The sequence below is a fragment of the Dermochelys coriacea genome, chromosome 3, assembly GCF_009764565.3.
Source record: "Dermochelys coriacea isolate rDerCor1 chromosome 3, rDerCor1.pri.v4, whole genome shotgun sequence".
Classification (NCBI taxonomy): domain Eukaryota; kingdom Metazoa; phylum Chordata; order Testudines; family Dermochelyidae; genus Dermochelys; species Dermochelys coriacea.
In genome coordinates this window covers 63,323,564-63,350,018 of record NC_050070.1, presented here as the reverse complement: position 1 = coordinate 63,350,018, position 26,455 = coordinate 63,323,564, and the positions used below count along the sequence as shown (strand labels likewise).

General features: G+C 41.4%; 1 protein-coding gene and 1 long non-coding RNA gene across 3 annotated transcripts in view; one reads left to right on the top strand and one right to left on the bottom strand.

Moving 5' to 3' along the window:
• BCKDHB (branched chain keto acid dehydrogenase E1 subunit beta) overlaps window positions 1-26,455 on the bottom strand; it is a 321,362-nt gene that overhangs the window by 36,481 nt on the left and 258,426 nt on the right. The window contains exon 10 of one of the 2 annotated variants that reach the window (XM_043510554.1): window positions 16,688-17,242. The exons of the other annotated variant lie outside the window; for it this stretch is intronic. Within the exon in view, the coding sequence (XP_043366489.1) occupies window positions 17,159-17,242 (84 nt within the window). The 3' untranslated portion in view covers window positions 16,688-17,158. Of the gene's footprint in view, window positions 1-16,687; window positions 17,243-26,455 lie in introns of those variants that run through there. 2 annotated transcript variants of the gene reach the window in all.
• Window positions 344-13,165, top strand: LOC122459278. The gene is made up of 3 exons (XR_006279845.1): window positions 344-697; window positions 10,825-10,827; window positions 13,154-13,165. It is a non-coding gene; the product is annotated as an uncharacterized LOC122459278 (long non-coding RNA).

The window sequence follows — 26,455 nt, the reverse complement described above, 5'->3', positions numbered from 1 at the left end:
TAACTGCTGGAATTAGCCTACCTTGCTTGTCACCATGAAAGGTTGTCCTCCTTCCCCCCCCTGCTGCTGGTGATGGCTTATCTTAAGTGATCACTCTCCTTACAGTGTGTATGATAAACCCATTGTTTCATGTTCTCTGTGTGTGTGTATATAAATCTCTCCTCTGTTTTTTCCACCAAATGCATCCGATGAAGTGAGCTGTAGCTCACGAAAGCTTATGCTCTAATAAATTTGTTAGTCTCTAAGGTGCCACAAGTACTCCTTTTCTTTTTCCTGATAAGAACGGTTACTGATGCATTGCTTTAGGACCATGTTGTGTAGTTGAAGTAATAGTTTAGCATGGGGAATGTACCTAGCAGGGATAGGTGGTAGATAAGGGAAGGGTTTGTCTATTGGCTAAGGTTTCTGATGCATGAGGGCAACATGCTTTGCTAAAAGGTATATAATCTTTGTATAACCTGCATTCGGCGTCCCCTTCTGACTAGCAAGGGGATACAACGCTCGAGCGTAATAAACTTAATATCTTTGGGAACTCTGCAGTTGTGGACTTTGTTCGTGTGCCTCAGCCTAGACTCGAACTGCGCATGACCTATCAGGTATAATTTGCAACAGTTCTTGGCGACCCAGATGGGACTCTAGGCTCGCCCCAATGAGCGAGACTGCACTCCTCCTCTCGGACAGCTCCAGCCAGCACAGGGTGAGTTCACCTTTGAGAACTCTGAGGAGCGGGAGTGTGAGCCGTTGCTTAGGCGATAAGGTGGCACATTTGGTGTCCTTTTTGGTAGCCCATTATGGGTTCTGGGCAGAGTGTAAATAAGGGGACCCCTTTGGCTGAAATTCTCGAGAATTGGGGGAATATTTCTGGTACCCATGGGTTAGGTAAAAAGAAAGCTGTAATCTTGTGCAAGGTTGAGTGGCCAGCACTAACAACTCAAACACCTTTCAAATGGCCACCGGATGGGTCCCTTCCTGGAGAAAAATTAACAGCGCTTAGGAAAAGGCTGGAGGACAAAGCTCCAGCCCAGATGGATTATTGGTATGTATGGGACAATTGGGCTTATGAACATGCGAAAGGACGTCCTCTTTCCTCCTCCTTTTCTTATTTATCTCACGGGTCTCCAGCCCCGCTCTGTGCTATGCCTGCTTCTGCCCCTCCCCCAGCTACCCTCGGCTTTCTGACTTATGCCCATCACCTCCTTGCTTGCCACTCCCCAACCCGTACAGGCCCACTATTGACCCGCCGGTTGCTCTGCAAGCTCCCCATATTCAACAACCCCTTGTTAGCCATGGTACGGAGGACGGTGAACAGATAGTTTTCCCCCATGTTTACTGCCCCTTCGGCCCAGGCAATTTAGTAATATGGCAACAGCAGATGCCCCGCCTGCATGACGATCCAGAGAAGGCTCTGCAAACCATTCGGTCTGTATTTACTGCGTTCAATCCTACATGGGGAGATGTTCAGGTAATCCTGGACACACCTTTCAGCCCCGACGAGAAATATTCCATTCTGGATGCCAATCGGCGCTGGGCAGGGGAGGATAATACCCGGACTCCTTGGCTCCTGACTGATCCCGATTGGAATCCCAATAGGACCGACCAAAGGGGCCTTTTAAAGGCTGGTAGAAACGGCTTTTTGGAGGCTATACGCAAAGCTGGAAGTAAAATCGCTAATTGATCTAAAATTCGCGAATGCCAGCAGGAGCTTAATGAGCACCCCTCCACCTTTTTGGCTCAGTTGTCTAAACAGGTTCGCGTGTACGGGGGCGGTATAAACCCTGAAGCGGAGGAAAACCATCCTATGATGGTCTCCTTCTATGTTGATCAGGCAATGTCAGATATAAAAAAATACTTTTCAAAGCATGTTCCCGATTGGCCATGAAAGCTCTTGCACGAAGTAGTGCGCCTGGCCACTTTTGTGTTTAATGGAAGGGATGAGGAGAAAGCTAAAGAGAAACGTAAACAAAAGAAAGAGGTAAGTATGCTGGCGGCTGCATTGCAGGTCCCTCTGGGAAACCAGCATTGGCAGGGACGTGGTAATACGAGAGACAGAGGGCGAGGGCGGGGAACGGGACGGGGCAGAGGCTGGGGACCACAAAAAGGGAACTGTAATTATTGTAAGCAACCAGGGCACTGGAAAAGGGAATGTCCCTTACTTCCCAGAGGGCACCCTGGGAAAAGTCAGCTTGAGGCTGGCTCTTCCCTTTCCCCTGCTGCTCCTCAGTAGTTTCCCCCTAATGCTTCCTGGGACCTTGTTGACCCCCCAAGTGACTAGAGGCAGAGATTTTGGGAACCTTGGGAGAGTTGGAATGGGATTTGGGGTTACAGTCGCAAATTTATCTAAAAGCTGGGGAACAGCTTGTGCCTTTTTTAGTAGATACCGGTGCCACCCTCTCCACTTTAACTTTTGTTCCGGGCTCTCTTTCCAATATCAGAGTGCAGGGTATAGAGGACAATCTGTGCCCGGCTCCCCTATCCTACCCTGTCCCTGTTGAGCTTGGTTTTTTAAAGTTGCCACATAGATTTGTTGTAATGCCAGAGGGCCCTGCGAACCTTCTCGGGTGGAATTTGCTGAGCAAACTGGGGGCCCACATATATTGCGCCCCCAAGGGGCTCCGCATGTCATCCCGGACTTGGCTGTTGCTTCTCTTATGGCATCAGTTACCCTGTTCCTGATGTCCCCTCTGAATTGTCCAGTGTTCCACACAGTTTGTGGAGCACGACTTCTACCGATGTAGGCCTTCTTAAATCAGCTGTTCCAGTTAGTCTGGAAACAAGGGACGGACCGCCTACCTCCGTAAAACAATACCCCTTGCCGAGGGAGGCGGAAGAGGGCATTTCACTTCTTATTGACAGCTATTTGACTCAGGGGATTCTAGTCCCCTGCAGTTCACCCTGTAATACTCCCATTCTTCCTGTAAGGAAGCCTAAACCGGGACCGGACGGGCATCCAGTCTATCGGTTTGTTCAGGATCTACGGGCTATAAATGATTATGTTATAGCCCCCCATCCGGTTGTCCCTAATCTGAGCACCATTCTAACACTGATTCCTCAGTCGGCCACTTGTTTTACTGTCATAGATTTGTGTGCAGCATTTTGCAGTAAACCTTTGCACCCCAAATCTCAATATTTGTTCGCGTTCACTTGGAAGGGCCAGCAGCTAACTTGGACATGTCTTCCCCAAGGGTTTTCAGGATCCCCCACTATTTTTTCCCAGATTCTCACAGAAGATTTAAAAGATGTTGTCTTGCCTAGTTCGACTGTCCTACTTCAATATGTGGATGATTTGTTAATTGCTGCTTCTGATTATAATGCATGTTTAATTGACTCTGTTGTTTTGCTTACTGCCCTAGCCAATAAGGGTCATTGTGCATCCCCATCCAAATTGCAGCTGTGCAAAGATCAGGTAATTTATTTAGGCTTTGTGATTCGGACCGGAGAGCATTTGCTCTCTCCTGACAGGGTGCAGGCAATCCAGGATTGCCCGCACCCAGTTACAAAAAAGCAGTTACGGGCTTTCCTGGGGGCTGTGGGGTTCTGTCGACCCTGGATAGTGGCCTTTGGGGAACTGGTTAAACCCCTAGTCCAGGCCACTACCACAATCGACCCCCGATGCTGTCTCCTGGACCCCGGAAATGGAAGCTGCTTTTGAATCCACCAAGAAGGCTCTGATCTCTGGGCCCGCCTTGGGATTCCCGGATTATGGTAAACCATTTTCTCTTTTCACTCACGAACACCAGGGGGTGGCTAGCAGCGTCCTTTTGCAATACTTGGGGGATCGCCCACGCCCCATAGCCTATTACTCAGTGCAGCTGGACCGTCATTTGGGGCTCTGTCTCCTGTGTGCGATCCATTCCGCTGTCATGGTTGAATGGTCACGACCTATCGTTTTGGGGAACCCTCAACATTCTACACAGGCATTGTCTCCACAGCAGGCTCATAAATATTAACTAATCCTGTTGGCTGCTGACAACGTTACTTTAAGCTGCTGCAACGTCCTCAATCCAGACATGATGCTAACCCTCCCGGAGGACGGTACCCCTCACCATGTATGTCTGGATGTCATCGCGCAGGATGGTAAGCCTTGCCTGGATTTAGCTGACTCCCCTTTAACAAAGCCCGATTTACTCCTTTTCACCGACGGGGCCTCGTACTATTTAGATGGCCACCGGGTCTCGGGCTATTTGGTTACCTCTGAGGCAGACGTTATTGAGGCTGCCCCCCCTACCACCTTCCTTCAGCACCCAGGGTGCAGAGTTATACGCGCTTACCAGGGCTTGTTTGTTGTCTTCAGGAAGGACTGTTACTATTTACACAGACTCTAAGTATGCTTTTGGTGTTTGTCATGCTACGGGCCAGCTCTGGAAACAAGGAGGATTTTTAACCTCAGGCACAAAAATCGCTAATGGCCCTCTAATTTCTGCCCTTTTGGATGCCATTCAGGCCCCTCGCCAGGTGGCAGTGGTTCACTGTTATGTACATAGGTAGCTTAACACTTTTGTATCCCAGGGCAATGCATTAGCTGACTCAGCCGCAAAGGCTGCAGCTCTACAGCCCCTCCTGGTTTCGGCTTCCCTCCCCCTGGATACGCCCTTCCTGCCTGCTGACTGGATGCTGTTGTATGCTGACGTATCCTCGGAGACTGGAAACGCTGGGAGGGAATTGAGGGCCCTGATAAGGTTTGGCGAATCAGGAACAAACCTATTCTCCCCCGCCGTTATCTACTCCCAGCTGCTTATTATTTTCATTCCTTCATTCCACGCTGGTATCCAGGGCACGGCGGCTGCTGTACTAAAATCTTGGGTGGTGCCCCATGTTTATCCAGCAGTGAAGTGGGCTCTCGGCTCCTGCCCTACTTGCCTGGCCTTCTCTGCTAAGACTCGGCTCGATGCCGACTCGAAGGGGGGGAGACCCTGGACTAACTTCCCGTTTCAACGCTTGCAGATGGACTATGCAGAAATGCCTAAAAGCTCAGGGTTTCACCACCTCCTTGTCATAGTGGATCAACTTTCCGGATGCCCTGAAGCAATGCCAACCAGAAAGGCAGAGGCAAGATCTGTGGTAAAGTTTTTAATGAAAGACATTGTACCCAGGTTTGGTGTCCCTGAAGTCATCGATTCAGATCGGGGCTCACACTTTACTGCAAAGATTTTGGAGGAATTGTACCAGTGCTTGGCGATTATCCGACAGTTACATACTCCGTACCACCCCCAGTCTGCAAGTCAAGTGGAACGCATGAACCAAACAGTAAAGACAATGGTAGCGAAGTTCTGTAAAGAGACCAGACTTAAGTGGCCAGATACCTTGCCTATAGTCTTATGGCACATAAAACGAACCCCACGCATGCCCCTAGGCCTGTCCCCGTTTGAGGTGTTGTTTGGGACACCAGCTTTAGTCCCAGGAACTTATGTTCCTGCACATGCTAGCCTCTTGGATGGAGATGAAACTTTGGCCAGATATGTTGCCAGACTGCAAAAGGAGCTGACTGACAACCAGTCTGAAGCTCAATTGTTTCAAACCGCACCTTTAGGGTTACAGGTTCATTCTTTTAAACAGGGGATTGGGTAATGGTAAAAAAGATCCCTCGCACTGATCCCCTGGAACCCCGGTGGGAGGGGCCATACCAGGTTCTGTTATGTACTTATTCTGCTTTAAAAATTGCAGGTAAAGGTTCCTGGATTCATCATAGCTACATTAAGTTGACCCTGGGACCTCCATCTGACCCTGACAAGCCAGCGGATAAGCCACTTCACTAATGAACGCCACTGCCAACCCCTGGACTGAGCTTTCCAGCTATTGGGACCTTTACAGCCCACCAGGACTTCTTCTGTTCCTGTTTATTGGACTTACATTGGTGATGGCGTTTTTTGTAAGGTATAGACGAGGATGCCGACACTGGTATGGTTTGCCTGGGGGTTCCTCTCCCTATTCCCAAGTCCAGTACAAGGATGGGAGGGCAATAGCTTTTTGAATTTAACCCGTGCCATAAAACAGGGTGTAAATTGAATGCAGTGTTGGATTTGTATTCATACCGCCACACATTTGGGTCAGGGGGTCCCATTGGTAGGGGTACCTATCACTCTTAATCGAACACTCCAAGCTAAGCTATAGGCAAACACTACATTTAACTGGAATGTTACAATCCAAAGATGGTCTATTGATATGGTGGCCCAAGGTAATTATGCTTTGTGTGTGTCACAATGTAAGGGCATGGAAAATACAGTTTTTGTGGGGAATTTTGTGGGGTGAAAGGACACCATCCAGATCAGCTCTGGTGCAGCAGGCCCCTCCACCTACTCTGGGGCCCCAGGACCAGTCCCTGAGAAGTCTGGCTGGCATTGGTTATGCAATCACACAGCCTATAAGGTTCTCCCGGCAGGATGGCGTGGTACATGTACCTTAGGGGCTATAGTACCCACTGTCACAGTACACCAGACCCTGACCCAGGGAAAGATCCGCAATCTAGTATGGAGAAACCGATGAAGTATTCCTTTAAACCCTCTTTCTCAACGGCCCACAGGCTTTCACTCCTTTGTGCGTTGGTTTCTGCCATGGTTAGGAGTAAGCGAGCTAGAAAAAGCTATAGTTAACATTTCAGCTGCTTTGGAATTAATGGCAAATGCTACTGCAGATGCCTTATCTGCCCTTCAAATTGAAGTAACTCAGCTATCCCAAACTACATTGCAAAACCGCCTAGCACTGAACTATCTCCTTGCAAACCAGGGCGGGGTTTGTGCTCTGGTTAACTCAAGCTGTTGTGTGTTTGTAAATCAGCACCACAGGGTGGAAACTGACATCCACATCCTCATGCAGCAGGCAGCCCTATTCCACCACATCAGCCTCGACAATACCAGCGCTGGATTCAAGGAGGTCTGGAACTAGCTCACCTCATGGCTACCGGATGTGAGTGTTTGGGGACGGCGTATTTTGTATTTAATTCTTTTGGCTGTTATTGCTTTTGTGTTATTTTTTGTATGCCTACAGTGTTGTAGTATGTGCTGTCGGCAACTGCTAACCCTGCATCGCGGTTACTCAGCCCCGATATAGCTTACTGACGTACAAAAGAAAAGGGGGGACTGTTAAGGAAAAGTTAGTATATGTGTTTCCATTTTGGTTTGGGGCCCACCATTGTCTAAAAGCAAGCACATCATGCACCAGGAGGAGTGTTCCTTAGATACTGCATTCCTGTGAAAACCCTCCCCCTTGTTTCCAGCCTGTCTCGACTCCCGGTTTCTGTTCTTTGTCTGTTCCTAGCTCCCTGCCTCCTGGCCTTGTGATGTAGGCCTCCCATCCTGATAAGAATGGTTACTGATGCATTGCTTTAGGACCATGTTGTGTAGTTGAAGTAATAGTTTAGCATGGGGAATGTACCTAGCAGGGATAGGTGGTAGATAAGGGAAGGGTTTGTCTATTGGCTAAGGTTTCCGATGCATGAGGGCAACATGCTTTGCTAAAAGATATATAATCTTTGTATAACCTGCATTTGGGGTCCCCTTCTGACTAGCAGGGGGGCACCACGCTCGAGCGTAATAAACTTAGTATCTTTGGGAACTCTGCAGTTGTGGACTTTGTTCGTGTGCCTCAGCCTAGACTTGAACTGCGCGTTACCTATCAGGTATAATTCGCAACAGTATGTAAATACAAATAAACAAGAAACAATAATCATCATAATATATAGACTATTCTACCTTCCGGAATGTTTTATGCTTCTGAACAGCAGATGATTTTGTACCCAGTGGATAGAAACAGATGTTTCCTTCTAAACATCTTGGTAGCCTAAAATCCCAAGTGAAAATCTGAGATATGCAGAACTTTACTAGTTTAAGTTAAATCAGAGTTCTACCATTTCCATATAAAAATACTCACTACTTTTTCTAATTTCTGAAAGGGTTATAACATCCATGTCTTGCATGCACACTTAAGGGTACGTACATTTAAAACCCTACAGTGGCACAGCTGCAGCTGCACCGCTGTAGTGATTTAGTGTAGACACTACTACGACGACAGGAAGGGTTCTCTTGTTGGCATAGGTAATCCACCTCCCAGAGATGCAGTAGCTAGCTCAATGATAAATTCTTCTATCAACCAAATACAGTCTACCAGGCATTAGGTTGTGGATTTTTCACATTCCCGAGAGACACAGCTATGCACTGTAAGTTCCCAGTGTAAACCAGCCCTTAGGATATGTCTACACTGCAATCAGGTGTGTGCTTACAGCACATACAGAATCATAGGGTTAGAAGGGACTGTAAGGGTCATCTAGTCTAAAACCCTGCCAGGATGCAGGATTTGATGTGTCTAAACCATCTAAGATAGATGGCTATCCAGCCTCCTTTTGAAGGAGACACACTTGAGCTATCTTAGATCTAGCTAGCTCAAATAACAATAGCAGTGAAGCTTCAGCCCAATCCTCCAACCCTTATTCACATAAAAAATCCTTATATGATTAGTCCCTTTGAAGTAAATAAGGATTATTTACATAAAGATTGGACGAGTTTGCCCTAAAGGGGATTAGGCGTCTCAATTTCATTTACACTGTTTAATGCACAATCTAGTGACTACAGCATCAGCTAAAATGGTACCTTTACATATATGTTTACAGTGTTGCTGATGTACTTGAGGTTTTAAATAACAGTGAGTTGTTTATTCTCTTTAATTTATTGGACCCATGTTTGTATGAGGGTCTTGTAAATATTTTGAGTATGTGGGGCTGACTTACTGACCCAATGTATATAGTATTATATGCTGTTATGTGTGACACAGGTTTAGGTATGCTGATCTGTTTTTTTCACTTCTGCCAGTTGGGACTGAGTATTATATGGGGGGGGGGAAGAGGGCAGGGGGAGGAGATAACCCCTGGAACACAACCTGGCGGCCTGGTGCAGCACTGTAATTATGCCTCTCCCTGCATTTTCCCTCGTGGGGAATAAGTCCAGTGAGACTAATGTATATTGAACAGTGCCCCTTCCAGGGTATAGTTTATTTGGGGCAATAACACAGCCCTGTTTAACACTGGTATGGATGGTGAATGGGTCCATCTCCAACACATTACAGAGAATGATGGCAGTCACCCCCATTATGAAGTAGCCTGAGAACACGAACGAACTTCGTGTCAATGGACAACCAAACCTAGACAGCACTTTCCATAATGCTTCACGATTGATGCAATCAAAGGCCTTTGTTAGATCAATAAATGCCATAAACAATGGCTGATGTTGTTCTCTACACTTCTCCTGGATCTGTCATGCAACAACAATCAAGTCGGTGATGCCCCGAGACAGTCTGAAACCACATTGGGATTCTGGAAGGACATCTTCAGCAAGAAGGAGGAGATGGTTCAAAAGGATGTGAGCAAAGATCTTCCCGGCAATGGAAAGGAGGGCAATACATCTGTAATTCCAACACATTGACTTGTCCCCTTTATTAAAAATGGTCACAATATTGGCATTCTTTAGGTCAGGTGGAATTTCTTCATTAATGCAAGAAGTTGATGAAGTTTTCGCATAAGTGCTATTCCCCATGCTTTGAAGACCTCCACAGCGATGCCATCTGGGCCTGGATTCTTGTTGTTTCTAGTCTGAGTGATGCCTCGCCAAAACCTCCTTAGAAGATGGGGGGTGAGCAAGAGGATCTAATAAAGGATGCTGAGGAATGAACCCTTTTTTCCATCTATCTTGCCATAATCTTGATTCTTATTCAGGACTACCTTTCTTCTGGAATTGGGATTGAGTATTGCATGAATGGTCAGCTCTTCAATCTGCGATGTCTTCATTCTAAAACTAAAGTAACCAGGACTGTTACTAATGTCCTTCAGTATGTGGACGACTGTGCTATCCTCACACACACACTGAGGCTGACTTGCAATCAACCCTAGATCTCTTCTCAGGTGCCTAGCATAGCTTGGGACTTTCCCTCCACATTTGGAAGACTAAGGTGCTCCACCACATGCCCCAACAAAAGTTGTCCCCATTCACCCACAAATTGTCATAGATGGTAACTCCCTGGAAAACGTTGAGCATTTCCCTTACCTTGGTAGCCATCTCTCCCAGGCAATCCTGATGTGGAGATTGAACATAGGATCCATTGTGCCAGCGTATCCTTTGAAAGTTGGTCTTTATTGACAGAGATCTGTGGATAGAAACTAAGATTCTGCTCTACAATGCAGCAGTCATCCCCACTTTTCTTTATGGGCGCAAGACATGGGTGACATACCAAAGCCATCTTAATCATCTGGAGGGGTACCAACAGCACTACCTTAGGAAGATTCTCTGTATCAGATGGGAAGATCGTCACACCAATGCCAGCATTCTTTCTGCAGCTATCACCACCAGTGTTGAGGTGAAGATTACGAAACATCGAGTTTGGTTGGCTGGTCATTGTGTGCAGGTGGCTGATACTAGTCTTCTCAACTTAGTCATGGTTAGAGTCATGGGGGACAGAGGAAATACTACAAGGACATCCTGAAAGTATATCGTAAGAAGGGAGGCATTGACCCTACAAACTGGGAAGAGCTGGCTGGCAATAGACTGCAGTGGAGTCGCATCATACATTAAGCCTCAGCCCGTTTTGAAGAGAATACCCTAGCTCAAGAGGCTGAGAAACAGCAGAGGAGGAAGGAAAGGGTACAGCATCCTGGCCAGCAGTTGTGCTCTTTCCAAGTAATCACCTGTCACCTATGTGGGCTTTTACATTTACACGGCTTTTAGAGTTTCTGTGAATATATGTTTGTGTTAAGGAAAGGGTGTGTTGTATCGGAAGAATGCATTGAGGAAAGCTACATCGAAGAAATGAGGTCAGTTCTTCAACAGCTCAATGTCTAGTTGGCAGCTGGTATCAAGCAGAGTGCCCCAGAGGTCGGTCCTGGGGCTGGTTTTGTTCAACATCTTTATCAATGATCTGGATGATGGGATTAATTGCACCCTCAGCAAGTTCGCAGATGACACTAAGCTGGGGGAAGAGGTAGATACACTGGAGGGTAGGGATAGGGTCCAGAGCGACCTAGACAAATTAGAGGATTGGGCCAAAAGAAATCTGATGAGGTTCAACAAGGACAAGTGCAGAGTCCTGCACTTAGGACGGAAGAATCCCATGTACCACTACAGGCTGGGAACTGACTGGCTAAGCAGCAGCTCTGCAGAAAAGGACCTGGGGATTACAGTGGAGGAGAAGCTGGATATGAGTCAGCAGTGTGCCTTCATTGCCAAGAAGGCCAGCAGCATATTGGGCTGTATTAGTAGGAGCATTGCCAGCAGATCAAGGGAAGTGATTATTCCCCTCCATTCGACACTGGTGAGGCCACACCTGGAGTATTGCGTCCAGTTTTGGTTCCCCCACTACAGAAGGGATGTGGACAAATTGGAGAGAGTCCAGTGGAGGGCAACAAAAATGATTAGGGGGCTGGGGCACATGACTTACAAGGAGAAACTGAGGAAACTGGGGTTATTTAGTTTGCAGAAAAGAAGAGTGAGGGGGCATTTGATAGCAGCCATCAACTACCCAAAGGGGGGGTCCAAAGAGGATGGAGCCAGGCTGTTCTCAGTGGTGGCAGATGACAGAACAATAAGCAATGGTCTCAAGTTGCAGTGGGGGGAGGTCTAAGTTGGAGATTAGGAAACGCTATTTCACTAGGAGAATGATGAAGCACTGGAATGGGTTACCTAGGGAGGTGGTGGAATCTCCATCCTTAGAGGTTTTTAAGGCCCAGATTTACAAAGCCCCGGCTGGGATGATTTAGTTGGTGTTGATCCTGCTTTGAGCAGGGGATTGGACTAGATGACCTCCTGAGGTCTCTTCCAACCCTAATATTCTATTGATTCTGAAAGTGGTGATGGCTCTTGTCACTCTTATTTATAGTGCAAGTTGAGTACCCATGAAAGTTCTGTCTCCCATCTCCTAGACCTCCCTCAACTGCACTTTCATTATTCAAATGGAATACAGCTATTATTGGAGGTAATGGCTGCAGAGGAATAAATTATCCCCTAGGTACTATACCTAGGGCCAGTCCAACACAAGGCTTAAATTTTAAGGCAGAGAGTCTGCTGATTGTAGGGGAGGAACCAGCCTTTCTTCTGGATAAGTCGGCATGTTAGCTACAGATCCCAGAGTTTCTGGGGTAGCAAGGTTGCAGACACTTTCAATGCGATCTAGCCATAATATACTGTGGCATTCAAGCACAAGAATTTGTACGTTTTCAATACAGTTTATTTTTAAGAGAGAACAACTGTTTAAAAACTTATTGGGTAAAGAGACAGATATGCCATACATTTGCTTGCATATTTCATAAAGGAAATGTGATGCTTGTTTCTGTTGAATAATAATACACCAGTCAGTGCTAGCCACCCAAGGGGCCTTCCAGGATTTAATTACAGAAACTTGGGCTTGCGGATAACTTCTTTTCTGCGACAATGCTGAACAGTAAAAGTTTGGCTGCATTTTGAGCAGCAGTCAATCATGAAATACTTAAGGATTCATCTATTTCAGCTCTCCAACAAAAGCATGTAGCTTTCACTTTTTTTTTTTCCAGCAACACCATTGACGTTATCCTTGGACTTTTACATCCAAAAGCTGTTCTTTGTATTCCTTTTGGATTTCACCAATACTGGTATTTTTGATTCCCTGTTCAGATAACTCAAGTCTGAGGTTTTAGGATTCAAGAAGATTATATCACAAAAAGTGAAAGTTGAAAAATTCATTTACAGGTACATTTATATAACCCCCAGGATTTTATACACAGGGATCATCTTACAAACTATATGCAAGATAGAGTAGTTTGGATTTCTATTTCATCTTCACCTGAGGCAAATGAATTATGTATAACTGTTTGGGAATATCATGGACTGCACTACATGAGGGAGATTATTCCTGGATATCTTCTAATTTATATACTACTTTATTTATTTTACAATTTCCTGAAATATTTTCTACTCTTAAAAATATGTGAACTAAGTGGCAAAAAATTAAACATATTCCGTTTCTGTTTTATTATTCAATACTGTTCTTGATGCTAACATTTCTATGCAGTAGCAGATTTTTTAGGGAAATCCTGACTTCTAGCAGCAAAATGTTTATTTATACAAACCAGATTTGATATTTTATGTTCAATACGTTTTTCACTGCATTTTTCCAGTCCTTTGATAAATTTTTCATCTCCTGAAAGCATGGGTTTCAAATGGCAATGTACTGATCCATCAGTAAAGAAAGGGAATATTTTTACCCATACACTTTGATTTTTGCAGTAAACTGCAAAGTAATACTTTCCTCGTAAGCTATAGAAAAATATTTAGTAACCTTCAGAAAATGATAAACAGATCAGCTCAATAAAAAAGAAATTAATCTATTCAGATCAACATATTTTCAGAATTTCTATGCTGTACTTGAGGTTTCTGATAAAAAATCTACAGTAAAAAAAAAAACTAAATCTCATGTCATACAACCACCAAGAGACTGTTAAATTAAAAAGCTGATATTACAATCTTGAGCATGTGGAAGCAATTAACACAATTGTAGTGCTGCTGCAGTAAATAACACTTTAAAATACTACTTATTTGAAAGGCTGATACATTTGCTAATTGCTACCTTGGTTTATACTTTAAAAAAATTTGGAGTAATTAATTACCTTTTAGTTCTAAGTAACGGAAGTAGAAAAATATGTTAATGGTGATGATTAACCTGCATGACAACATGCATTTTCTGCCGTATACATTTTTAAAAGTTAAATTATTGCTAGAAATATTTAAATAGAGGTAACTTATTTTCCCTTAATCTTATGATAAACATAAACAACCTAAATTGCTTCATTCAGACACATCCTTGTTACTATTCTGAAATGTTTATATTTAAAGATCTGCTCTTTAGTTTTCTGATTGTCAAAAAAACATTTTTTTTTATTTCATCACAAGATCTAAATGTCCCAATGTTCTGAGGGGCTGATTGCCCTCAATTTCCATTGTGCATCTAGGTCAATAAGAGTTGATGGTGTTTAGCACCACATAGATCAGGCAGGCTTTCATCTATTATTTATAATACAGACTATGCTGAAATTGAAACGTCTGTTTCTCAGTATTCGGTACTTAAAATTTCATATAGAAACTGTTTGTGCCACTACAGACTAAACCATTGTCATTAGCATTTGACACAAATTTATTCCATCTTGATACTGTCAATAAAGGTAATTTTATAATATTGTTATGTAGTGAAGGTTATTTTGAATTGGAAACAATATGAAACAGGTTGTACTCAAACCATACACAAGCTTCTGATTTTTATTCTTTAAGGATTATAAAAGTGATGGCCCACTAACCTGTAAATTTACAAAAGACATAAAATTAATCTCTTATTCTCCTGTAAATTGCTTCTTTGTTTTGGTTTCTCCGGGCCCAATCCTGCTACCCTCACACCTCCTGTAGGCAAAACTCTCATTGAAGTCTCTAGGTATTTTGCCTATGCAAGTACAGAGAAGGACTGGCATTGATATAAGCAAATATCAGCATCCTTTCTCTCTCAATCTATGTCATAAACTGTATAGATACTGGAAAAATTGGTCCTGCATCTGTCTTACAGGAATTCCAGCACTATCATAAGGTACCATCTGGTCTCCTTGCACAGCTCTTTGGAAACAATCATGAACCAAACTAATAAAAACTTGTTCCAATCATCACATGTTCAAATAAAACCACTTTGGTTTCGTACTATTCTTTATTTGAAATACACCATCCGTTAAACTTCAAGTGGCAACCACATCAGATGGATTTTATATAGATGACTAAAAGTTTGATCTTCTGTGGAATAGAGTCAGAGCATTAGTCTTGTTCAGAATTCATTTTGAACACAAAACTGCAACACAGTTGAATAGTTACTGGCTATACTAAGTTTAAAGGCTAAATTTCTAAAAGTGTGCTCAGCAGACCTCTAAATTAGTTTGTGCAAATACCTGCAAATATGCACAAACAACATTTACAAGTATAAATTGGGTGCCTAACAAGGTGTTAGATGCCTAACAAGGGAAGGGGGTTGTGCATGCAGAAAATAATGCATATGAATTTAGAGTCTGCATCTAAAAGTTCAGCCCTAAATTTCCCCTTTAAGTGTAAGGTAAGTAGAACAAATGGTTAAATTATTGTTGTCATACCAGCTTTTATCTATGGACCCCTTTTCTTCCAAGGGGACCTTCAAAATACATGGATTACTTATCTACAATTTGATGATGACAGCTAGCACAATAAATTCACTCAAAATTATCTTGAAATCCCTTTTACAACAACCAAGAGAATTATGATCTGTACTGTCATATGAAAGATAAATCTAATGGGGATGATTATGATACACGTCAGCAATAGCTACAAGAAGCCTGCATTCTGCTTACACAACCACTAACATCCTTATCCTTGGTAGAGGGTGGGAATGAGTCATACAGCAAGTGATACTGGGCTGATGATGGTAAACTAAAGATCTAAACACTAGTTGCTGCTGAGTTTTGGTGTCCAGATTGAGTTAACCAAGAGCCAAAAGTGAAATTCAATTATTCAATCCACAAATGTAACTGGGAACATTAGTCATTTTATTGTTATCTACAGAACTGTCATAACTCCAGTGACTTCACAGTTGCTTACACAGTCCAACCTTTTTTTTTTTTTTTTTTTTTTTTATAAATACAGGGTAGCAAATCAGCAAACTCTGGCAGACCTAATACAGCATGTCCTAGATCAAACAAGCCACTAAGGAACAGATAGAAGCTATCAAGCCAAAAAACTGCCAAGCACCAGGCCTGGAAACTCCTATGTGCCAAAAGGCTCTGAAGTGTAAAACAAAGAATAAAACATACTAGTGTGCTGCCAGAACGTTCAATAGTTTATGCCCGTGTAACATACTCGCATGAACACATTTATTTGCCTGCCACTATATTTACCTAATTTCCTTTACACTGACGGTTTCATATTTTCCCACTTATCCTTAATGTTAGAAATTGGCTCCCATGATTTACCATTTTATGACATTTCTCTGTGCCCACATGAACTAACTGAATATTTGTTTAGGATTATATACCTCAATCTGAGTGGCGACAGAACACTGGGTTAGTTGCCAATAATGTGAACCTAGAGAGCTTCACAACTGTGAATCATGTTTTTTTAACTCCTTACTGTACTAGGAAGGAATTTAGGAATTTTGAGGTGAACAATGAGTAATTTCCTCTGGTTAATTTTCAGAAATGAAGACTGAACACAGAATTTGGATATGAGCTGTTAGAACTTCACCATTTACCAAGTGGTGAATCTAGACTTTCACTGATTCCAGCCAGACTGCACATGTTTACAAAGCTGATGCCCACTCTGCACAGAAAAAGTCTACATCAGTTTCTTACTTGAGAACTAGGAATTTGGGGGTAACTTTTAAAATAGGTATTTAGAAACTACAGCACATGTACAAATTAGTTAAATTATACACAATGCTTGTTAAGGGAACGAATGCTCATACTTCTATTTCCACAAATTTATACAATTTACTATTAATCTAAAAATCTCAGGAACAAATGACTCTCCTTTTAAGAGTTTGCTGAAATACTTTTTCACCTTTAAAATCAAGCAAATATGCTGATAAAATAAACTCTGTCATATGCATTTATTGAATAACTTGTGTAAAAAAATCCTTAATTGCAGACATTTCATGAGTTTTTGCTCAGACTGTATTGCTTCAACTGTGTTTTAATCTTTATTTTTTTTAATAACATGGTTTAATTTTATTTTCTCCATACTTAATCTAGTTAAAGTATTGTAGTTCCATTTCAATGAAAGCCTGAGTTGCCTAATCAAAAATATATGCCTAACGAGAGCATCCACATAATTGGACTATTATAAGGTTATGTAACTAACTGTTCTTTTAGCACTTTTATATTTGTATTCCAGCACCTCAGCTTATTAACTAACTTTTCTTACAGAAGAATATTTGCACCATGAAAAAGCGTAATGGCATGAAAGAAAGCATCTTAAGAACATAATCTACTCATCCATTGGGCAGAGGGGCACAGGGAACAACTCATTTATGCTAGATACAATTTATTTAACAAGAAACAATCAACGAGATTTATTTATTTATTTATTTATTTTTACAGCAGTGCCCTCCATGCCAGGCTTCAGAGGAAGATGGCATATTACCAATCCATTCCACATCAGTTAAATGACCTATGTTCAGCATATTGTGAATCTTTACGGTGTATTGGAGAATGTTCTGGCTCGGTGGTATCAGACACATTCTGTAGAGAGAGCCGAATTCCATTTTTAGTTGTGGTCGATATACAGTTAGAACTACATAATCTCCTCAATCCACAGCACAGCTGCAAATGATGTGAACAAGAGGCTTGCACATAGATCAAGGGTAGAACATAGCTTTCAACTGTAACTAAACTATTAGTTTATTATAGTTGTGATTATATGTTCAGCTCCTTATTATTGCACTCAGCTCCACTGCGGGAAAGTATATTGTCTTTAGGAACTGCTATTTCTGTCCTTTGTTTCTCTTCCTTCCCCATTCTCCCCTTTTTCTTGTCTTTGTATCTCTCCCCTTTTTTCTTCCTTCTGTATTCCATTAATGCAGCAACTCCCAATTCCCCCTTAACACACTTCCCCTGTTGGGGCTTCATTCCAATCCCCTTCCCCAAACTATTTAGAAAGAAGATCAGCAATTGAATAGTTAATGCTTACTTTAAACTGACATTATTGTGCGGTGGAGTTAACATCCCATGTAGGGCTGGTCTACACATGAAAATTAATCAAGAATAAGATAGGGTATGAATTTAACTATTCCTGATTAACTCTATGTGTAGATACGCTTATTCTTGAATAAGAGAGCCTTATTCAGAATTGGATTAATCATTTTTTTGAGCAACCTGACATGCTTTTACTGCTTGTTCTCTGTCCCCCTCTCTCTCTGCTTTATAATTTCTAAGTCTGATGCTTCGTTATATTAAATTGCCACAATTTATTGCTCTCGCTGTGTGTAGCTCCTCATAATGAAATTCTTAACTCCCATTAGACTTTGTTGTAGATCTCTTCTATTTCTTGACTGCCTGAATACATAATCTAATCCAAATGTTAACCATGTTAATCAAAATGTTAACCATGTTTTAAAAGGTCTCCTTTAAATTATTCTAAAGGCTTAGTTTCTCTTAAATATACCGCTATCCCTTTAAGTAGAAACTAATGCCTACTGAAAAATAATTTGTTTTTCCCAAAATATACAATGTCTTAAAAATGAATGCCTCACCATAACCGTTTGCCTTCACCAGCAGAGCTGAACAAATAATTTGTAACAAATGTGTTTTATGAACATGTTGCCGTTTTCTTGTTTATTAATTGTTGGAGCTGAGGACAAAATTCTCAAATGTATTCAAAATTTGTAGATTTCTTCAGAGCAGAATTCTTGATATGCATAACCTGTAAACCATTTACTATGAATATTTGCAATTTTTTCTGTGCTGGCTGATTATATAGATCATGTAGTACCATTTCTGTTCCTTAATTAGATAACTTACGCAACTAGCCAACAAAACAGTTTAAATTGAGAATTTCACTATGACACATAGAATTTGAAATTCACTTTCAGCCAATATTCAACCACAGCAACTAAAATATTGCTTTTGAGGAAGAGACACACTAGTAAATCTATGTCTAAGGAAATGAAATAGTAATGAATTCAGTTGATTCAAAATGTGTTTTGAATATTAAGAAATATTCAGAAAATTCTTCCTTCTGTTCACTATATTACAAAACAATCAAATTAACCAATTAAATTGCCAAATTAAACCTCATGTCATCTTTGAGCTGGAGGATAACAGTCAGGCAAGTCTACCGTTATTTTTTTTTTTTTTGCACTGTTTTGCAAGTTTTTGGAAAAGGTTCAGAAAAGAGCAACAAAAATGATTAGGAACGGCTTCTGTATGAAGGAGATTAACCAGCTTGGAAAAGAGACTACTAAGGGGGTAGATGATAGAGGTCTATAAAATCATGACTGGTGTGGAGAAAGTAAATAAGGAAGTGTTATTTATTCCTTTTCATAACACAAGAACTAGCAGTCACCAAATGAAATTAATAGGCAGCAGGTTTCAAACAAATAAAAGGAAGTATTTTTTCCACACAACACACAGTCAACCTGTGGAACTCCTTGCCAGAGGATGTTGTGAAGGCCAAGACTATAACAGGGTTCAAAAAATAACTAGATAAGTTCATGGAGAATAGGTTCATCAATGGCTATTAGCTGGGATAGACAGGGATGGTGTCCCTAGCCTCTGGATGCCAGAAGCTGGGAATGAGTGACAGGGAGTGGATCACTCGATGATTGCCCTGTTCTGTTCATTCCCTCCCAGGCACCTGCCATTGGCCACTGTCGGAACACAGGATACTGGGCTAGATGGACCTTTAATCTGACCCAGTGTGGCTGTTCTTATGTAATTTCTTCTTCCTCAATTGTCAGTCAACATTTTTTATTGAAGAGATCAGACTGATGCATAGCCAGCATTGATGGGGCTCAATTATGCAATATTTACTCTTGTTGGTGAGCATTTATTCACACAGGCAGCCCCAGCAATGTCAACAATTGCTTGCCAATATGATCACAGGATGCACAGTCTAGCTCAGGGATTCTCAAACTTCAATGCACCGTGACCCCCTTCTGACAACAAAAATTACTACAGGACCCCAGGGGAGGACTGAAGCCTGAGCCCACCCAAGCCAAAGCCCCACTTCCCAAGGATGAGGGGCCAAAGCCGAAACTCAAGGATTTCAACCCAGACAGGGGGCCTGTAACTTGAGCCCTACCACCAAGGACTGTAGCCCTCGGACTTGGGCTATGCCCCCAGCAAGTGTAAGCCAGTCATGGTGACCCCATTAAAACTGAGTCACGACCCACTTTAGGGTCCCGACCCACAGTTTGAGAACTACTGGTCTGACCCATATTCTTTCAGTGCTTGCATGGCTCAAAAAACTGCATATTTTGTGCTGAATTCAGCAAACCTGTTTCTATAACACACTCATTTAAGGCATTAGCAATATAAATGGTATTGTCAAGATGAGCATAGATTATTTGCACCTCCATAAAACAAAATAATTACAGAAGGGTAATTATGGTCTGAGTTAATGATAAACTAGTGTTTATGTCTTAATACATTTTTCTTATATCTCAAGGAAGTGTATTTTTAATATTTTCTTTTTAATGAGGCCAGATGACTGTTTTCCTTCTGAGGGCTTTTGAAAAAATAGCTCAAATAAGTGAAAGTTGCTGAGTGAGAGAAAAGAGAATGGGGATAATTAATATAAAGATTAAAAACAAGAAAAAGAACAAAAATGGATAAACAAAACCCACCTGACAAGCAAACATCTGCATCAAAGTACAAACCAGGGATCCCCTAATATAGACCCCTGCATCCATCTTGAGCCCCAAACCTTTTGATTTTTTTAAACAAACTGTTTCCTTCTCTCAAAAATTATCAACCTTCACTTGGCTCAATTACTTTTTCAATAGTATCCTTCGAAATCCTGTCAGTAAGTGAATCCTACAGAGAAGGATGTAAACATCACCGAGAAACTATTTAAGTACGAGGAAATTGGCTTGATTGTTAATGTGTGCTCTTGAAAGACCATTAGAGAGAAAGAATTTAGGAGGCGAGAAATGCTATCGCAGTGTACAGCCCAAGCTCGGTCTCTCTCAAGATGGTGACTAAAGCTTTTCATAATTTGAACTGTCACAGATCAATTTCACAATATGCTTTCAGGAATTTCCCTTTATTTCCATTGTAATTATTGTTGCTCACAAGTAACAAGGTTTTATATATCAAGAAATTCACTTTAGAACAAATACATAAACTGATAAACTTCGGTGGGCTGGATTTTCCAATCTGCTATGCTAGTTTGTACTCCATAAGCAGGAGAGGACATGGTGATGTGGATCTCCACTATGTCTGATCCTCCATTGACAGAAGGTCCATTACAGATCTGCAAGTGGTAGCAGTTAGTGTAGGTTTTTGATGCTTTATCTTCTGCCAAGGCTGGGTGGCTGAGGATCAGGGAACTGCAACCAGTTTCCTGTGGCCACCATTGTTCACTACGTCAAATCACAGGGCCTTTATTTTTCTAAGATATTTCTAGAATGCCCATCCCCACAGTATCTAGACACTAATAGACTGGTTAATCATACCAGACACTTAGATGCTCATCCTCTTTTACTACTTTGATTTGATGTAATTCCAATCCAGCATCTTCCTTTTTAGCTAGCAAGTAAAAAGATTGTATAGGTCCATTTATAAATCTAAGATTCCTTAGCACTGCTACTGGCTGAACACCGCCACATCTTTTAAGAAAAGACATTTTATCTTTTTGCAATAGAACTCCTGAAAATTGAAAAACATAATACAGTTGTTGACCTAGGATCATAGAAACATTTTATAAAGCCTTCCGGTGCTTTACAATATGCAAAGCACTCTTGATTCAAAGAAAGAAAAGCAAGATGAAGTGGAAAAATATATTGCTGCATGTATCTGCTCTTTTTGCTTTATGTATTATTAGTTAAGTGCCAGTAATGTGCTTAGTACTGTGCTAGACACGCATCTCAATACAATCCCTTCCCCAAATAATGTAGTCTAAACAACAGATACAAGAAAGTCAAGAGCAGCTAGTCTATACTAGAAGAGCTCTGCTGCGCCACTGTGGCACGTCTGGCGAAGACGCTATAAACTGATGGGAGAGAGCTCTCCTGTTGGCATAATTACTCCACCTCTGTGAGAGGCGGAAGCTATGTTAGCAGGAGAGCTTCTCCCACTGACATAGTGCTGGTGTGGACAGCGCTTAGGTTGCTGTAACTTGAGCCGCTTGGGAGGTGGCTTTTTTTACACTCCTCAGCAATGTAATTATATCGACATATGTGGCAGCGTAAACCTGCCTTTTGAGGTCCAGAAGAGGAAATTAACTTGAATTACCTGTTTATGGGTGGGAGGTCTTTTGATCTAATTATTTTCTTCTCCAGTGCAAACTGTAGGAGGCAAAGATATTCATCATGATTTACTGTTTGTAGATGTCAGAGTGAATGACCTTTCAGGAGAAGTTTGAAAGGGAAGATGGAGATCTGGCATATTGGGGTTGAGACTAGCCATGCCGCCATATTATTTCCTGGATTGGCAAAAGTTTAAAAAGAAACGAATAAAAATGTTGTGCCAATCCAAGCTCTCTGATGTGCTTAAAGTGCCAGGTATAATATTGGGACCAAATCCTTCCTGTAGCCCACAGCTCAGGGGTTCTCAGACTTGGTTCATGGCTTGTTCAGGGTAAGCCCCTGGCAGGCCGTGAGACGCTTTGTTTACCTGAGCGTCCACAGGTACGGCTGCTCACAGCTCCCAATGGCCACGGTTCATCATTGGCCAATAAAGCAGTGGGAACCCCTGCTAGCTCAACTCACACAGTGTGCACTGGGGATTTCTATGGGAATTGGAGGCTAGAGGGAGAAAGGTAACTCATGAAATGTAGCAGAGATACGTAACAGACTTTATTTCATCAGCATCAGAGCTGTAATCTTTGTGGCAGCAATATTACTCTCCCACATGACGAGAAAGAAAAAACGAACAGTGAGTCCAGGTAGTGGCAGATTCACTGCCTTTGCCTTCACTCCTCCCTGGGCTTTCTCCAAAAAGCTCTGCACAACAGAGTGTAGGTTATCTCATCCCCCTCCCCAGCTAGATAATATACAAGCAGTATGGCCACACTACCCTGCATCCCATTGCTGTGCTCATCTCCCATTGACTGAAAAACCACACTGTCCATGCTGAATCAGGGCTCATGGAGGATTTGCATCTTTATGATGTAAAGCAGGCTGTGGGTATTACTATGCTGACATAGTGCTTCCAAAACCAGCATTTTTTTCCTCAGCCAATATAAAGAAAAGCTGCTGGCCAAGGTGTGTTTTCAGTATTACACAGTTGAAAAAACGACATTAAACACAACAGAGAGCAGAGAGAAAACTGAGTGTTGAGAGAAATACGGAGGAATGCACAAAAGGAGAAAGCAAATTATAGGGGTAGCCTAAAAATTCTAGAATTTTTTTTAACTCTACATGAATACAAATGAAGAGAAAACAAAAAATTTAGCCTCTTACTAGCGCCTTGGCAGGAAAACACAGCTGTTATTCAAAAACTACGCTATAAACATACATTCCCTTAAGATAAAAAGATCAATGAACAGTTTAGCACCTGAATAACCTGAAATTAAAATGCACTTCTCACAAATCAAATACCAGTAAATTAGCAATTTTTCCAGCAGACAACATTTTAAATGCCAGATGAATAAAGTAGTAGGTAGATATGTCACAGATAAATGCAAAGGAAAAAAAAAGTTTTTACTTCCTTTTAATGTTTATCTGATTCTACTGCTTCACCAAGTGCCACAAACAGTGTTTGCAAAAAATACAGAATTGACTTTGTAAAGAAACTGAATGAAATTCAATAAGGGTGGATGAAAGCCTTAATTCCAACACTGTTCTACAATCAATACAGAATATATCAGCGTGTGCCCTTCTGAAATAGAAGCAACAAAAGAATCTTTAGACAGAGTGTCAGGGACAATAAGGGGGAAGATATGAAAAAAGATGCCAAGGAAATTTTGGCAATAATAACGAAACACCTTTTGAAAAGTGAACTGACAGTACACTTTCATAAATGGGAAGACAAAAGGTGTTAGAATTTTATTGAGGAGAGAGATTGATGTCATCATATTGAATGATACTGGACTTAACTTGTTTCATAAATCACCTGAAATCTTTGTTGGCAAAACTTACTTCAACTGTCTTACTATTTTGAACAAAACAAAATATTTCTAACCATGTATCCGTGCATGTCACTATCTACCTCCCTCCCTAAGTACTCGTACAGCTCTCATCACCATAGTATCTGAGTGCCTCATAATCATAAAAGGATTTTTTTTATCCTTTTGTTCAATGCTTTGTTGAAGTAGGGAAGTATTACTCCCATTTTATCAATGAGGAGCTGAGGCACACGGTAGATTAGGTGACTTGTCCAAGCTCACACAGAATATCATAGAATCACAGAAATGTAGGACTAGAAGGGAAATCGGTGGGTAAGCCAAGAAATAAAAATGTGTCTTTTGAGTCCCTGTTCAGAACCCTTTCTGCACTAGTTGTAGAAGTGCATCTAATTGATATGCCCCTGAATATCAAAACCTCTGTCTTCTAAAAACTAAAAATGGAGAATTTATGAAATATCTGTGATCATGTTTTTTCTTTCTTATTCCCTCCAGATTATTAATAAAGATGTTAAATAAACTGAGTCTAACACAGATGATTCTTTCCTTACAGCCTTTACCCAGTTCTCAGTATATTTCATTGTACTTATACTGTGCTAATATGAATGAATTATTCTAGCAAAGCTTTATGAGGCACTGTCTCAAAATACAAAAATTCAGATTGATTTCATCTACTCCATTCCCCTCATCTAATTTTATAATCTGATTCAAAAGTGATTTAATATGTTTAGCGTTTTGTTCTTTATATGATGGTTATTAACATGTATTTATAAATTACCAACCCTGTACTCGACGTTAAGCATAATCTATGCAGTTAATTGCTCATAGTTTTCACAGCAAATAAATATGTATAAACATTTTTTCTTTAATATTAGTTTTATTATTTTAACAGGGATCCAAGTTTGTTTTCCTGGATAATGATTCCCAGGGTCACTCTCTCACCTATGAAGCTACAATAGTGAAAGCTAAAATTAGTAGAACTACAAAAAGATTTCAAAATGATGTACTCCAGCTCTGCAGCTTGCAGCCTAGCTGTTCATGTTACAAAAGAAATGCCATTACTTCTGTACATGTGCTACAAGACCTAGGAAAAATGAAACACACAGAAGCCCAAGAATCAGCCTGGTTTTAAACTCTGAATTGATTTGCTTTTGTGGCTTCTAAGTCAGATTCTTCATAATATTTGAATGTGGTTTCTGTGGATGAATACAAAAGTCACAACTGGCAAGAGTTATAAGCCAATGGAATTTTTTCACCTAGAACTGTTGCTCTTGTAAATTTAAGAAATTTACTTAAGGATTTCATTTTAAAAAAGGAGAAAAGGAAAAGAAAATGGATATGCCAAAATTTGATTGATGCTTTTTTTCTCAATTTCACATTTTGTTTTGCTTTGGACATACACCCCTGCATGAGCGAATCATACAGTGTAAAATCCCCTTACTGTTCATATTTTATTAGTATAATATAATAAAAGCCAAAAATAATCAGCACTGGAGAACTCTTCAGGTTGAAAAAAGTGTGCATAATACATTCCTTGTGTTAGGTCTCTGTACTGTACTAGGAACTCTAATATTCCATTATTACAAAATGTAGTTGTGAAAGAGTATTAAAATAGACAAACAAAAGACAGACCAAAACACTCAAGCTTAGAACATGCAGTGCACAAAGTACAGTCCCATTGTATTTACCCAATCATTAGCTGTCTGTTTGTTTTGTATATGGGGAAGCGCAAAGTAAACTAGAAAGCTTGCTTGCGTAGATACTTGCATCAGTACTGTAGGCTTATTAGTAGCTGGGCAGCTTTCTGCAAGTGAAAGCTTTTACGATTTGAAATCTTTCTAAAACAAACAATATGACATTTTATTCCTTAGCTACTGTTCTTGAGTCTCAATTTTGACCACATTTATAATCCATAAATATGGATTACTGGTGCTGTAGATGAAATGGGTCATTTTGTGTTGCCCTAGTCCAGAGTCCCCTTTGTACATTGATGTCCCCCTACTAGCATGCACAGAAGGAGTTGGGTCAGTCACCGTTATGAAACCATCCCCAAAATCCACAGGTGGCCCTCTGTGGGGTTTGGTTTCATGGCAGGCAAGGAAACCGTGAGAGGACTCAGGTTGAGAAGAGTAGGGTAGAGGCAAGGTGAGAAGAAGAGTGGATGCACATCATCCCTTTGTGGGCTCCGGAGAAATTATACAGATGTATCAGAGGGGTAGCCGTATTAGTCTGTGTCCACAAAAACAACAAGAGAGTCCAGTGGCACCTTAAAGACTAAACAGATTTATTTGGGCATAAGCTTTGATGGGTAAAAAAACCCACTTCTTCAGAGAAGTTCTTTACCCACGAAAGCTTATGCCCAAATAAATCTGTTAGTCTTTAAGGTGCCACCAGACTCCTCATGGTCTTTATACAGATGTAATACTTTCACCGTGGAGCTTCCTTCCTACAGGGGAGCACCTCTTTCCCGCTTCCACCCCCATCAAGGGCAGCCATGGCTGGACAGAGTCCCTGGGGGAGTGGCTCCCTTGCTTGAGCAGTGTTTCCAGGGACCAAAGGTGGAGGAATGCCAGCAGCAAGATGTGCAGATGTTCCTAAGATTTGCAGGGTTTCATCTTTTCCACTGTTATTTTTCCTTATAAAAACTTGTCTAAAACACATTTACTAAA